Below are 15464 nucleotides of genomic sequence, written 5' to 3'. Positions count from 1 at the left end.
ATTTGAGCACTAGATTGGAGCAAACTCCACTCATTCACTAGGAAGGGTTTTTCCCCAGCACGGACGTGGTGCTCTCAGCCTGGTCGCAGTTGGTGCCACCCGGTGGGGCTGCAGCCCCGTCCCCTCCTTCCACGGGGCCACCAGCATGTCCCAGGTGATCTCTGCTCAAGGACAGGTGGCAACCAGCCCTGGGTGACCATCAGGGGGGATTTCATTGGGATGGTAAACCTGGAAACTGTCCAGAGCACATTGAGAAGTCACCTGTGGGATTTGCCCTTCTCTGCCATGTTCTCTCTGAGCACCTGCCGGTTGCTGACTGTATTTTGGGGGAAAAAGGTGCTGGTTTGGAGCCTGGCAATGATGGGGCACAAAGAACATTGCCAAGCTGGCAGATGCAGGTGTCTCTGGAAAACCTGCTGCTTTTCATTAGGAAATCCAGCAACAAATTCAAAGCACTGGGTCAGTGTTTCCCTAGACCCTGAAAACTCAGAGGCATCCATAAGTTTCTGAGCAATCCGTTTGAATCTCAGGCTAAATCAGGACTTCCTATTGTAAGTGAGCAGATGCGAAGTCAGACAAAATCACCATTTCCAGTTGAATTGGTGAGTCTGGGGGCTCACTGGGTGCACAAAGGTACTGGAGATGAGTTCTTGCTCATGATAGTCTTGCTTCACCAGGACTGGTTCAGTAATGCCAAGTGACTCCATGGCCAAATGCAGATGTGATTTTCCCACACAAATGCACAGCCTGGTGAATAACTCTGCCTTCACACTCCGGGGATAAATTACCCAGCAGAAAAATTACTCACTCAGCAAAAAATAATAGATCACCCATCTAATCAGATCCATCTGCTCATTGAACCTGATGCATCACCTGGTGACAGGACACCACGTTTATCTGCGGTGGGACAGCAGCATATTGGACCAGCTGTAAAGCTGTGTTATGGCAGAGCCATCCCAGGGGAGATATCCCATGGGGACCACAGGCAGGAGGTGCTGCCTGGCAGCATGGCCATCACACTACCCATTGCCATCATTGTACAGAGCTGTCAGGGATGAAACCACCACCGGTTGTGCTTCCCTGCTGCTGCCCCAAAGCCCTGGCAGTGAGGGGCTGGAGGGGTCCAACCAGTTGCCTTGGCCTGGTTTCAGCATCTTCTGAACGTCAAGGAAAGCCGTGGACTGGAGAAGGATGAAAGCATCAATCCCCAACAAGGTTTCACGAGAGGTCTGTTGGAGACCAGGGTAATGATCAGGAAGATGTGAAGGGGCAGAACTGCTGTTAAAAGCAGCTCCAAGAGTGTGACTTCTTGGAAAGCAAAATCAGAAGCATGGAAGACGCACGTCGTATGCTTTTCATCCTCTATAGAGCTTAGGGGGTGGATTTGTCACCCTCCTCCTCTCCTTGCTTTTGGAGTTGTCCTGGGAATTCATGTGTCCTCACCTGGAGCGATAGATGACTTACACCCAGGTGGCACAATGAAGTCAAGGCAGAGGAAAGCAGAACTGCTTCAGGACACTTTAATCAATGGTAATTGCTGCTCGATTATGGGTTTATCCATTCATTCTCCAAAGTACTACCTCACAACGCTGCATCTCCACCAGGACAAAGGGGGAGCTCTCCTGAAACCAGAGCCTTCCTTTAGCCAGAACCTTCCATGTAGGTGTCCTCAGGGACATCAGATGGGCAGCAGGTCCTGTGCCATAGCTGGGAGAGCCTGGGGAAACTGGAGCAGCGCTTAACCAGCAACCTCCTCATGGGCATCATTGACAGGTGCCTCCCATGTCCAAGTTTGTTGGCCTCAGGACTTAGCAATACAAACCACAGCCGTTAGACTGAAGGAGATGTGCTGAGATTTACACAGTAAACTTAACTTAGGTTAGTTGGTTTTAATGGTGGGAGGGACAGATGAAGCCTTCCCCAAGAAGGGAGCAGGAAGGGTACAGAGGAGGGGAGGAAGAGCTGGCAGGGAATAAGGATGACCTGGCCATGTTTGCAAATGTATGTCCAATGGGTGTGTGGAAGCCACATGCAGAGAGCAGGTGGTGTGGCAGACACCACTGCCGAGGCATCTTAGGAATAAGGCTTAAGTTATGATGATCCCAAGAGATATCTTGAAGGAAAGTGTCTCATAGTTACAGGAAACCCCTCCAGATTTACAAGCAGAATAAAATAAAAAATTATACATTTGAGAGAGGAAAAAAAAAAAAAGCCATGGAATCATAGAAAGGAGGGCAAGGAGAGACTTAGGAGGTCAACCAGACCATACTGCTGCCTGAAGTCAAGATCATCTCCACTTAAGCCATTCTTGATGGATGTGTGCCTAATCGGTTCTTAAACCTTCAGTGGTGGAGATTACACATCTCCCCAGGCAATCTCTTCCCGTACTTAATTATCCTTACTGTTAGGAATGCTTTCCTCTCGCTTAGCCAACATTTCCCTTGTTACAATTTAAGCCTATTGCCTCTTGCCCTGTCTGCAGTGGATGCGGAGGATCATTCATTGCTTCCTTCTTTGCTGCATCGCATTTGGAAGCTGTGGCTCCTCTTGGGCTTCTTGCTAAATAAACTGAGTCCTTCAGCCCTTCTCCTGGAGACCTTCGCTGCACGTTTCATCTCTTCTCTCCTGATGGCATGTCTCTTTTTTGAAGCAAAATGAAGCAAACTTCCATCTAGGACCGCACCAGAGATCTTTTCATTTGGGATCAGCGGACCCCTTGATTTTTGGGGGAGAGTTTGGTTTCTTTCCATCCTTCCCAGGCTTGGGAAGCGGCGTTTCCACCAGGATGCTGAGGTTACCGACAACAGCTCTGGCTGTCACTCAGTGCCTGCACGACACGGAGCCGTTCGTGGGCGTCAGTGGGGTTTGGAATAATTGTCTTGTCTAATTAACTGGTTATCAAACAAGAACATTTCATTATGGTACAATTACTAGCTGCTTTGCTGAGACACAGAGGTGTCAGGATTACGATCCCAACATATGCTTCTTACAGCTCTGATTTTTTGTTTTCATAATCACTAACCATTTTTGCTCCCCCCCCACCCCAATCCACCCACTCGCTTAATGACTAATGAATCCTCCTGCTAACGAATAAGGAAAATAAATCAGCGGGCATGGCAGGTTAGAAAGAAAAACATACAAAATGTTTTGAGGATCCTTAAATCTGATAAATTACTTTGAAATTAAAATCCCTGGGAGAAAATTGGATTTAATTAGAAAGTAACATGGTTTTGTCAATGTTTAAATTAGAATTTTAAGGGTTATGTATACTGCGCTAGAGCTGCCTTTACGCAAAGGATTCGTGAGAAGCTTTGTGAGACCCGCTCTCTGCACATCAGCGCGGTGCTTCCCCAGCAGCAGGATGTGGTTTTGCTGATCCGTGTCCCCGTGAGAGCACCGTGGGGGAGCAGAAATCCCCCCACGCACCGGCCGGAGCTGCAGAAGTCCCACACGAGACTCTTAGGGATGTTTTCTTACAATGAGCATGTTGAGACACTGGAACAAGTCAATCAGTGAAGCTGTGGGTGCCCCATCACTGGAAGCATTTAAGGCCAGGCTGGACGGGGCTCTGAGCAGCCTGAGCTGGTGAAGATGTCCCTGCTCATGGCATGGGGGCACTGGGGGAGCTTTGAAGGTCCCTTCCAATGCAAACCGCTCTGTGAGTCATAGAATCATAGAATCACAGAACAGTTTGGGTTGAAGGGACCTTCCCAGCTCCCCCAGTGCCCCCCCTGCCATGACAGGGACATCTTCACCAGCTCAGGTTGCTCAGAGCCCGTCCAGCCTGGCCTGGGATGTCTCCAGGGATGGTTCAGCCACCACCTCTCTGGGAACCTGGGCCAGGCTCTCACCACCCTCAGGGACAACAGTTTCTTGCTCCTGTGTAGTCCTGTGTAGGCTATGATCACAAACCAGATAATCCACCAGGAGCTTTCCAGAGCCGGAGAGAGGAGCATCAGGGGAGCATCACAGCAACCATGACCTGGGCTCGCCCTCTTACCCTTCTCCATGGCCCTGCTCAGGGCCAGGGCTGGTGCAGGGACCAACCCGAGCAACCAGAGGCTCTTGCTCAGAGTGGCCCCCCATCCCTTTTGGGGTTTGCACTGCTTGGCCGCCCCTTCCCCATCCTGCAGCATCAGACACCACCCAGCAGCACCTTCCAAATAGGAGTGAGGCACAGCTGAGGAAGACAAGGACAGATAAAGAGTGGGGGAGAAAAAATAAAGGTGTAGCAGAAAAAGCAAGTGATGGGGATGAAGATAGACACAGTTTATTGGTTATTCGTTTATTTGCATTTAAGTTAAGGGAGTCTCATTTACCTGCCCTCTCCCTGTCCATACATTGAAGGTTTTCTCCAGATAGGTCCTCCTAATAATTGAATTTGTCTTCGCATAGCTGTGAATACTTTGATTTCTCACTGTCCCAGATTTTTAAAGAAGCAAAAATGCTCTTGGTACTTAGCTGCTACAAAGGAAAAAAAAAATAAAATATATATGTATGTCTTCAATACATCAGCACCACTGTTACAGTGGCCTGAGACACAGGAATTAGTATTTCGTTGCTGTGCAGGCATCAGGTGCCACATTTAAGAGCATCTGTTAGCAGCAGAACTGGTGGCACCCCACGTTTCTACTTTACAGTAGATGCTGCTACAGCAGCATCGGTGTCACCGGTGTCACCGTGATGGGCGATGGACATAAGTGAAGCGAGGATTGCAGAGAAGGGTAATAGCTTTTATTAGGGGAACTGATACAGTTTGAAGAAATAGTTGCTTTTCACGGCCAAACTCTTCTTCAGGCTGACATTTTGAAATGTAATTTTGTTCTGAATAGAGCAAATATAATACCTCCCGAATACCGTAAAGCCGAAGACAAACTTAGGAAAATGCTCCGTTTCAGAAAATTACCGTCCAAGACCTCCAGTCAAAACGTTTCATTACAGGAGTCTCCCTGATTTAGCAATGAAAGTAAGGTTTTCAAACCGTTTTTAATAGAATTTATCTGTACCGATTTTAAGCTGAAATTCAAGTAACTGGATAATTTAAGGACTGGAAGGTTATTTTCCCTTTTGAGGTCAGTGTTAGGAGGGAGTCTGGGGGAAATTTGCAGGGGAAAGGAGCTGAATATCCTCACTAGGCTTTGGTGTCTTGGTTGTTGAAAGCCGCCGTTGTTTTTAAAGCAGAATTAAATGATGCAGATCTATTCTAATTGAAATCAACTTTTGGTGTGCTGCTCGAGGAGGGCGCTGAGTTTCCAGTGGAAGGGAGAGCTGATGGGTGCTTTTCTTGGGAATTTCTGCCTTTTTGCTGAAACTTTTATTCCATTTTAAAATACTCTTCTTGCTTACTGAGTTTAATCTGATTAACCCCACGGGGGCTCACGCTGCTTGAGGCAGCCTGGGTTACACCATTATTTGTACATATGTGGAGGACCAAACTCTGGGCAGAAGAGGGACCAGCACTGCGAAATGATCATGAAACGTGTCCCGTTACAGGGGAGAGAAGGAACAATAAGCAAGAATTCACTCTTACAAAGCTTTCTTGTTATTTTTCTTAGGGTAGCAAGCTCTCTTGCGCTCGCTGTTTCCCTGCAAGCCCCAGCTCCCCAGGCCATGAGGCAAAAGTCTCAGTTTTCATATGACAAGACGGCACTTCCCAGCTGTCAGGACTGCAGAGAAGAGCTGGAGTTTTGAGTTCTAAAGGCTTCATAACGGGAAAGCCAAGAAAACAAATAAGTAGTTCAGGATTTCCGAATATCTCACCGTTTTTAAGCTAGGCCTATTTGGGGATTTTGAGGATTTTGGCTTGTCTTGCTCTTCCGACAACCTGGGTCGCACTGTCCTCCAGTTCCTGTTGGGAAGCGATTTCATTGAGTTCATCCTATAAAATCAGGCTGTGTCTCTTATCACAGACATGCATAAATACCTGCTTAGGCACACAGACTGCTCTGACCTGTGCTGCCTCCAAAAATCCCAGTGTGGTCCGATCCAGGGGCTTTATTGAGTTTTTCATGTACACGTTTTTACAGGGTACAGCCAGGCCCAGCAGCACCCTGTTCTACTTTATTGATTATTATCCATTGCTTGGTCCTTTCAGGCATACAAGAGGAAAACAGAAGCTGCGAAGAAGGAGTACCTGAAAGCCCTGGCCGCGTACCGGGCCAGCCTGGTCTCCAAGGTACAGCCTGCGGTCGCTGGATGCGGTGATGCTGCATTAGTGACGGCTCATGGGTCTGTGTCCAGCTCTGGGTCCTCAGCACAGGACACACAGGGACAAGAGGGGCCAGAGGAGCCCCAGGAATGACCCGAGGCTGGAACAGCTCTGCTGGGGGACAGGCTGAGAGAGCTGGGGTGTTCAGCTGGAGAAGAGAAGCTCCGGGGAGACCTTATTGCAGCCTTTCTGTACTTAAAAGGGGCTGATAAGAAAGATGGGGACAGACTTTTTAGCAGGCCTTGTTGCAATAGGACAAGGGGTGATGGTTTTAAACTAAAGGAGGGAGATTCAGGCTGGACATAAGGAAGGAATTGTTGTCCTGAGGGTGGTGAGAGCCTGGCCCAGGTTCCCAGAGAGGTGGTGGATGAACCATCCCTGGAGACATCCCAGGCCAGGCTGGACGGGGCTCTGAGCAACCTGAGCTGGTGAAGATGTCCCTGTCATGGCAGGGGTGGCACTGGGGGGGCTGGGAAGGGGTCCTTTCAACCCAAACTGTTCTCTGATTTGGATTCCTCATCACCCTCCGTTCTGTTTTCCCGCAGAGCTCTGCCGACCAGGGGGAGACGAAAAGCGCCCAGAGCAATCCACCTTCCAAAATGATCCCCCCCAAGCAACCCATGTACCCAATGCCACCACAGGCTTCCTCACCCTACCCCGGCCTGGGCTCGTTCCTGTCCCCATCGGACCTGCAGAACTACCGTGGCCACCCCCACCCCGGCCTCTCGCGGCCCCTCAGCTCCAAACCCATGCTGCCCAGCATCAGTGCCTCCCCACCACCCTCCTTCCAGATCAGCCCCCCGCTCCACCAGCAGCTCTCCTTGCACCACCCGCAGAGCTCCCTCCTCAGCCAGCCCCTCAGCATGCAGCAGGTCCCCCAGCAGCCCCTCCTGTCCCCCCCCATGGCACTACAGGTACAGCCCCCCATGAACGCCTCGCCTCCCGGCCAGCAGGTGAGTGCTCCGAGTGGATTCACGGCGTGAACCACATCATTTCCCCTCTTCTCGTTGGGTCTGTTGGTTTCTGGGGGATGCTGGGAATGTTGGATGTCGATGGTGTCCCCAGAGGAGTCTTCTCCCGTCTCCATCAGCCTCAAGATTTGTAGTCTGGGGGTGACATTTTCAAGAGTGCTCAGCTGGGAGCGCAAGCACCCCTACAAATGGGGCAGATTTGTGTAACATAGTAATGTAGGTTCTTTGAGCAGGGGAAGATGTGGGGATTGGGGATGCTCCTGGTAAAAGCTCCTTGTGCGCCAGGTCCCCCAGCCTTGTCTAAACCTGCTATTAAGAAAATGTACCTGGAGGAAAAACTGGCTACAGCAAAAAGAACATTTCCTATACCTTATGGAGAACTTGCCAGTATATGAGGGAGGAAACAAGTGGTTTGCAGAGTTTCTCCATCTGGAATATGAACTGGATGAACTATTCACAGAGGAGGACATATGCTCTGAATTCACAGCTGCTGCCATTTACTCAATGATACTTTCAACTGTAGTATTCACCCGACTGGCTGAATGGTTGTATTTCACATGTTTGCTAGCTATGTATCACAAAATTCATACAGTGCTTTAGAGCTGAGCAAAGCTTTTTTTGCCATAATGTGGCCTATTCAGTTTGGGGCTAACTTGAACAAAACAGAAATTGTTAATTTGGAAACAGATATTGCAGTGGAAGAAAAGCAAAGGAGAGCAGGGATGTGGGAGCACAGTTATGCCTGACCATAATAGAAAGACAGCACATGTAAGAAGGTCAGATCCTCAATCAGATTTTCATTCCCAACCTGCTCAGGGTATCCCAAGCGCCTTCTCCAGCGCGGCGATGGGGCTTGGGCTCTGCATGAGGAAAACTGGCTTTTGTAATTCAGTGATAGTCCAGACGTGAGCAGGAAGGGGAATCCTCATAATCACTTGACTTGGGGCAGTTGCTGATGCTGACGGTGGCGTTTTGTGGAGTTTCATTCCACACAGGTTTGCTAATAAAAAATTAAATTAAAAATAAAAAGCTCACTGCCCTAATTTGAATGCTTTGGATAAAATCATGTTCTTGGTCAGGTAACTACCATGGCTGTTGTTTATATACATTGCCTAAAGTTACCTAATTAAGGGCACCCCAGAAAATCAGGAAAGCTGATCAGTTTTCGGATAAAACAGTGCGGCAGCATCCTTGTTAAATCACCGGCAGTGACAGCTGATGGCAGGAGGGTTGCTCGGGTCCATGTTCTTTACCTTGTTACTGTGCGTCGTGATGGGGCGATGCATTACGGCAAAAGGAGCTGCACTTGATGTGGAAAAACAATTTGGATTGCCAGCCTGCTGATGCAGAGGCTTCCACGGCTGTGCATCTCTGCAGCCGTTCACCACCCACGCGGAGGAGGTCATGGAAAACAAGAGCGGGGAGAGGGATGTAAATCTCGTGTCGCTGTGTTGACACCTGCTTGTGACAACTCACACATCACAAGGTCCCACCGCGGTGGTTTCAGGTCCTGGGCTCCCCTTGCACTGCTGCATTTTTGGGGCAGTGCATGTGAACGTGTTTATGGGATATGCTTAGATCTGCTGTTTCTCCTGCTGTGTGTGCTCCTGTAACCCTCCCTTTCCTTTCCACCCTGCAGGACTTCTCACATATTTCGTCTGAGTTTCAAAACAGTGTTGGACCCCGTTCGCCTGGTGCATCAAACCCCGCAGGAAGCACTGAGTGGGACAGCGACTACCCCAGCAGAGAGTGTGGGATTAACCACTGCAGGCCAGTAGACAAAATAGCACATGGGCTCACGCACTTGCTATTATCCCAACTATGACAGTGTCCAACAGCTGAGAATCTGTACAGCAAGTTGGTAGGCTGATTATGGTCAATGAATTTCAAGGTTTCCTCTTCTCTGTCGGGCCACTAAAATGATGCTATAGAAGCAGGTAGCTTAAAAATCACAGGTAAATTCTTCCCTGGGCAAGGAGAGGTTTTTTATTGTGTTTCCATCCCACTAGTGATGGATGAGTTTGGCATGTTTCCTTCTAGAGCGGGACAGGGCAGTGTCCCCAGCAGAGTGTCGGGAGGTTTGAGGGTGGCCATGGCCACAGGCAACATCCTTCTGTTCCTGAAGTGACTGCCTTTATCACTGAGGCCATAGTTGTCTCTAGCAGCGGGTCCCTTACTGGCCCTGGGGTTTAACCACCGAAGGGTACGAAGCCTCATCCTCCCAGGAGCCACACAGGGCTCTGGTCCCCTGCACCTTGCAGTCTCCTGCACAGATCATACGCTCTACAAGCTCTGGCATGGATGTGCCAGAATGAAGGTCTGCTCCAACTCCCCAGTAAATAAAAACATCAGGATAATCTCGAAGCTGAGGAACAGCAAGGGTGTGAAAGCCGTTTCCAACCTCTGCCTAATCCACTGCTCTTGGCTCAGCAATAGGAATTTGGAGACCGCTGTTGGGCCCTGTAAAACAGGTAGATGGTTTGCTAGGAGAGCAGGTAGGGAAGGAGGCTCGGTAGCTTCCGAGCATTGTTTGATTTGCTTGAAGTACTGGAACACAGTGCTTTCACTGGAAATAATAGCAAGCTCCTGGCCTCTTCCGTGCGCAGCTCCCGTCTGTGCCAGCAGCGCACTTACAGTTGCTGGGCTGGGCACGGACTGTGCAGACGTTTCTTTCTTTCAGGGAAATAAGTAACTTGCTGAGCCATTCGAATATCGCTGCTGCCTGCCCGCCTGAGGGGGCTCAGCTGTGCGGATGGTGCTGGGCTCTGCCCGAGAACTTCGTGTGGTCCTTCCCGGAGTCTCCGCAGACAGCCCGAAAAAGGAACCTGTTTGGGACTTGATGATAAAAGTCAGTTTAGATGCTGTGGGCAAAACACTAAAGGCACTTAGAGGGTTATGGCACGTGGGACCCAATTTCCAGAGGTGCTGAGCAGCTCCTGCAAAAATGAGCTCCCAAAAATAAGCATTTCTGCTTAGAGGATCAGCAGGGAAAACGCTTCATTCCCTCTGCAAACCCCACTGCAGAAGACTTGGGGCACTCTAGAAACGGGTGAAGCACTCCCGTAGTAGTCAGGATCGAGTTTTGTGTTGCTAAAACGAGCTCTTTGACATCTGTCTGGAGTGTGTGTTGTAAGCAGAGGGCCCATGCAATTCCTGATCAAAGCTCATGCATTTCATGCCTTTGTCATAGCAGATATATCGAATTTCATGGGTTTATCACAGCTTCCTGGAAAAAAAATATCATTCTAAAAGCAGACAGATTATGCAGACACATCCAGATAATTAGTAGAGTAGGCTATAGCACTGAACTCTGATGGATATGGGTCAGTGCTGCAGAGTGCTTAGTGGACCCGAAAAATGTCGCAGTCTGTGTTAAGGAAGGAGCCCATTTGGGTGCCCAGAGACACAGGAGCTGCTGGCAGCCCCGCTCCCGGCCCTGCCTTATCCTCAGTTTATTCTGAAGGTCGGGGTCAGCAGTGCCACCACCTCTGCTCTGGTATTCACTCGTAGCATCCACATACACTTGCAGGACTGCAGCCGGGCTCTTTCTCAAGGTTACACTTGTTTCCAGCAAAGAGACATTTTGATCATCCTCCTGTCCGTGCTGCTTTCTCCCCGGTGCTTTGTGCAAAGCAGGGAGAAAGGGAAGGCAGGTCTGCTTGGGTTTCATTCATCAGTGCAGTTTTCGGTATAATTGGGAAGTCCCTGGATCGTATAATTACCTGTTTCAACCTCGAGACTGCATTCGCCTTAATTGTGATTATAGCAGCGCTCTGAGGAGCAAAATCAGCAACTGGCTGGAAAGAAAAGGAATTCTTTTCTGTGGCTGGTGTGTAGAGCCCCCGGTTCCTGAAGGAGAGGACGGTGCCAACCTCCCAGCGCACAGGCAGCCCCTGGTTGCGATTGTTATTTCATGTCTGACCTTGATGTTTGTTCAGCTTCCAACGTGTTGGCACTGGGTGAGCTGGAGTAAAACCTTCCAGCCCTGCATTTCCCTTTGTGTTTGTCATCCAGACAACTTCTGAACAGCTAACAAGGTTGTCTCTCTCCGTCCTTCTCCATCTTATAAGAGAACTGCTGTAGGTTGTTGGGTTTTTTCCCCCCAGCCTATCAGCGCTACTTAAAATGCCATTAAATGACACTTCTTCCCTTACACCCCTCAAATTCTGTGAGCAGACACCGCTTAGTTCATAAATCAACCATTTTAGAGAAGGTTGCAAGTGTTTCTTAGCCCATCCTCTCCCCGTTCTTAATGATTTTGTGCTTACTGACTTCCATCCAATTTTCCTAGTTCTTTCTGGGCTTCAGCCCACGCTGTCCTAGGTCGCTGCCAAAGACACGGGCAGCATTTCTCAGTTCCCTCTTCATATGTGATTATCACTTCCCATGAGCAATTGCAGCATACAATTTTCTCTCTTTTTTACCATCATATCACAAGCCACTTACACAGTCCCCTGTCTCCCTCACCTGACAGCCTTATTCTTGCACTTGCTATTTCCCAGGGAACACCCGTGTTGTGCGGGGACGTTCTCCAAGGGCACAGTTCGCCTCTATCAAGGTGCAGCTTGGTTCACAATCACTTGCAAATCTTTCTTAATTCCTCAAAGCACCTCACTTGGTTTTTCTGCCCTGTCTTCTGATTACACCTCTTCCCATACCGAAGCTGTTGTCAGGGTTTAATTTACATTAGCCTCCTAGCATTTAGGTATTTTGGTGATAACACTAAACTACGTTCATCTTTCTTTATTCTCCCACTCATTTGCAAGGCACAGATGAGGTTCTTTTTGGGTGCCATCATTCAGCAAGTTTTCTCCTCTCTCCCCACTCTCCTTTGGGCTAAAAGATGGGATGCTCTCAGTTACACCTTGTCCAGATGCAGAAAACTGTACAGCCACTTCATCCGGACACTTATAACCTTACTAATTCCTGCTAACGATGAAACAATCCGCTCCAAATAGGGGAATTTCCCAAATCAGGAACCAAATGAGCAAACACTGCAAGAAGGCGAGGATAAACCATCACAAAGGCACTGAGTTTGGATTCAATTATTTATGGCAATACTTTGTAATGAACTGGGAAATGCTCTGTGGCATATTTTGTAAAATTAATGAAGTTTAGTGCTCAAATACCACACTGCTGCTCACTGGCATTAAATCTTCGCTGAGTGCAATAGGGAAGACTCTGCATTTTAAATGCAGATTATAAAATGTGGAGATTAACAGAGTGCAGGCTCTCTGTGCTCTGTCAGAAGGCAGCTCCATCAACAACAGCATTGCCATGCTCTCTGCTATTTCCCTATTATTCCACTCCTAAGCACACGCACACCGGAATCTCCCAAAGCCTTATAATGTTTTAAACCACCTTTTAGGGCCAAGATGTCTTTATGGAGCCAACAATGTTTCCGTGAGGTCTGTGTAGATGATAAAACCTATTAAAATGCCTGGATTTCAGAGCAAAACCCACATAGGACATCAGCCAGGGGAGAGGGACTTCAGCCCTATTATATCCTGAGAAAAAAGGTGTGTGGGCTGCCCCATAGGACACTGCTGATGGCGAGTTGAAAGCGTGAGCCTGTCCACACGATGGGTTGGAGACAGAGCGGTGGTACCTGCCTGCACACCTTGCTGTACAGCCATCCGCACGTGGGACATCTCGGTGGTGTGAGCTGCCTCCAGGACACACCTGGATCTCTTGAAATCAAAGTCATTGCTTCAGTAACGTGATCGATTCAAGATCTGGCGGGCCAATTTTTCTAGTTGTGCTTGTTTTGGGAGAGGAGGAGGGAGGCAACAAGCAGGTGATGTTTCCTGCTCCCATGCTCTTCAGCCATCAGACTTCTGTAAATCCTTCTTGACACCCACAAGCATCTTCAGGCATAGAATCGTAGAATCATTTAGGTTGGAAAAGACCTTTAAGATCATTGAGTCCAACCATTAACCTGACACTGCCAAGTCCACCACTAACTCATGTCCCTAAGAACCTCACCTGCATGTCTGTTCAACCCCTCCAGGGATGGTGACTCCACCACTGCCCTGGGCAGCCCATTCCAATTCCTCACAACCCTTTCTGTGAAGAATTTTTTCCTAATACTCAATCTAAACCTTCTTTGGTGCAACTTGAGGCCATTTTGTCTTGTTGTGTCGCATAATATAACTGATATTTTTGGAGGTGATATGGGTATAGGGAGTTCTACTAGGGTGTAAGCTGAATAGATGACAATAGGCCCATCAGCCATATTTTCGAGACCACCTACTCCTTAGGCACTGTCAAAATGACACTTTATCAAAAAGCAAGAGTACGTTTCCTAAATCTCCATGGTTTAGCTTGAGGACAGAGCGTGGTGAAGAAAGGGGCCGGTGGCGGAGGGGCTGGTTCCCGGCACAGCACGATGGTGGAGCTGGTACCAGCCTCACACCCACGTGCTCTGCAGGGTAAACCAGAGCTGACCCTTCCCACAGCTCCAGCAAGGACAAAACTTAAGCCACGGGAAGGAACTGATGTCTTAGCCCTTATTGCTGAAATTCAGGAAGAACTAAAAATCCTCCAGGTCCCTTGGTGGAGTCACCATCCCTGGAGTGTTTAAAAGGCTAAATAGATGAGGTTCTTAGGGACATGGTTTAGTGCTAGAGTTGGGTTATGGTTGGACTTGATGAACCTGAGGGTTTCTTCCAACTGAAATGATTCTATGATTCGATGTTTTGTTTTGCAGAAGTGCCATAAAACCCACGGTGTGGCTAAAAACCGGTGCACGGCCAGGGGTGCAGATACTGATTCCAACTCCCCCAGGTGACTTCCCTGCGGTTTCCCTGCCTGTCTCACCTTCTGCCTCTCCTTTCTCCTACAGCATGCTGCCAAGGGACAAGGCACTCTACCTCACCTAAAACCCACCGTCTCTTTCCGAGGAGGTTCAGACAAAGGACACTTGAGAGGGTCGATGTCGCAGACTACCCGGGATGGCACCGAGCAAGTCGTACGGACCAGAGAGCTGCCACTGCACCTCGGCGCTGGCTTCGTTTCCAGGCTCTAAGAGCAGCTTTTCTTTTGTTACTTTCGAACTCTACTTTCCGTGGAAGCCCAAAAACCTCGCAAAACATGAAGAACAAAAAGAAACAAAAACAAAAAAAAACATTAAATAATTTAAAAAATATAAATAAACACAAAACCAACAAAAAAAACCCTAAACTAAGGTTAAGGACACCGTTTTCCTGCTTGCCATCAGCTTAGCTACAGACTGTTTTCCTAGTGAACTGCTTTTAGACGCAGCATAGACCCAGGTCTGGTGTCCTGCAGCATTAGGCCAGCTCAGTAGGAGGATGCACTCTTTTGACTTGCTAACAGCACTAAACTTTGTGCAAGAAAATGTGAAGTTTGTGTGAATATTGTACATGCAAAGGCCTTAGATGTCTGGCAAACAAACAAAAATACAAAAAATAGATAAAAACTATTGCTAGGTAGGCGGGGGGAGAGAGCAGAAGGCAAAATACGAGAGGACAAATGTGAAAAGGATCATGAAAATATAATTTGTTGGATAGTTGTAAGTAGTTTACTAAGTGTTTTAGAGCTGTGCTAAAGACATCTTTAAGATTTTTTTGTGAAGAGAATTAGTAGTTTACTTTATAGTAAAAGCATTTTATATTAATTGTAGCACATTTTTTAGTTATACATAGAAGGGAGATGTGTATAAAACAAAAAAAGCCTGCCAAACTTGTTTCTATTATTTGTACAGCAAGAAATGGACAATTTATATCCATGTTGTATGGCATTATTATATTTTTTCTGCCATATGTCCATCTATTTAAAAATTGCTGACAATGATTTTTGTCTATTTATGAAAAATTAGAGAGCATAATTACAGTTTCTCATAAGGTGCATTTTGTTTGTTTTGGGTTTTGTTATTTTATATTTCGTTCGGGGGTGCTGCTCCCGCAGCACCTGGCACATTCGGTTCACAATGCTTATCTTACCTTTCTTTATAATAAAACGTATGAAAAGTGGAGCTGAACCCATCTCTCCTTATTCCAGGGGCACACCTGGAGGTGTCCTGGCCAGTGAGGTCCTTGTCCTTGTCCACAGCTACGATCCTATTTGTCCCCACTGCTACCTGTGTGTGATGAACGTGGCCTTAACATTATGCTCATGGAGAGCTGCTGGATAAAACTATAAGTTTGGGACTTTTCTGTGCTGGTTTATGGCCATGAATCTCCCCTTCTATCTCTGTAATCTTGAGCCATTTGAAAATAAAACATGGAGCATTTCAAAACTTCCCGAGGAGCAGAGTGAGCAAT

General features: G+C 47.9%; 1 protein-coding gene across 2 annotated transcripts in view; it reads left to right on the top strand.

Annotated features, from left to right (window-relative positions):
• TOX2 (TOX high mobility group box family member 2) overlaps positions 1–15173 on the top strand; it is a 137767-nt gene extending 122594 nt beyond the window's left edge. For both annotated transcript variants that reach the window (XM_065850222.2, XM_071815560.1), the window contains exons 6-9: positions 6095–6175; positions 6754–7161; positions 8819–8949; positions 14024–15173. In XM_065850222.2, the coding sequence (XP_065706294.1) occupies positions 6095–6175; positions 6754–7161; positions 8819–8949; positions 14024–14060 (657 nt within the window). In that variant the 3' untranslated portion in view covers positions 14061–15173. The remainder of the gene's footprint in view (positions 1–6094; positions 6176–6753; positions 7162–8818; positions 8950–14023) is intronic.
• Positions 15174–15464: the final 291 nt, after the last annotated feature.

This window comes from Patagioenas fasciata, chromosome 16, assembly GCF_037038585.1.
Source record: "Patagioenas fasciata isolate bPatFas1 chromosome 16, bPatFas1.hap1, whole genome shotgun sequence".
Lineage (NCBI taxonomy): Eukaryota > Metazoa > Chordata > Aves > Columbiformes > Columbidae > Patagioenas > Patagioenas fasciata.
The sequence above is the reverse complement of the archived record's forward strand: the minus strand, read 5'-3'. Positions and strand labels throughout refer to the sequence as shown.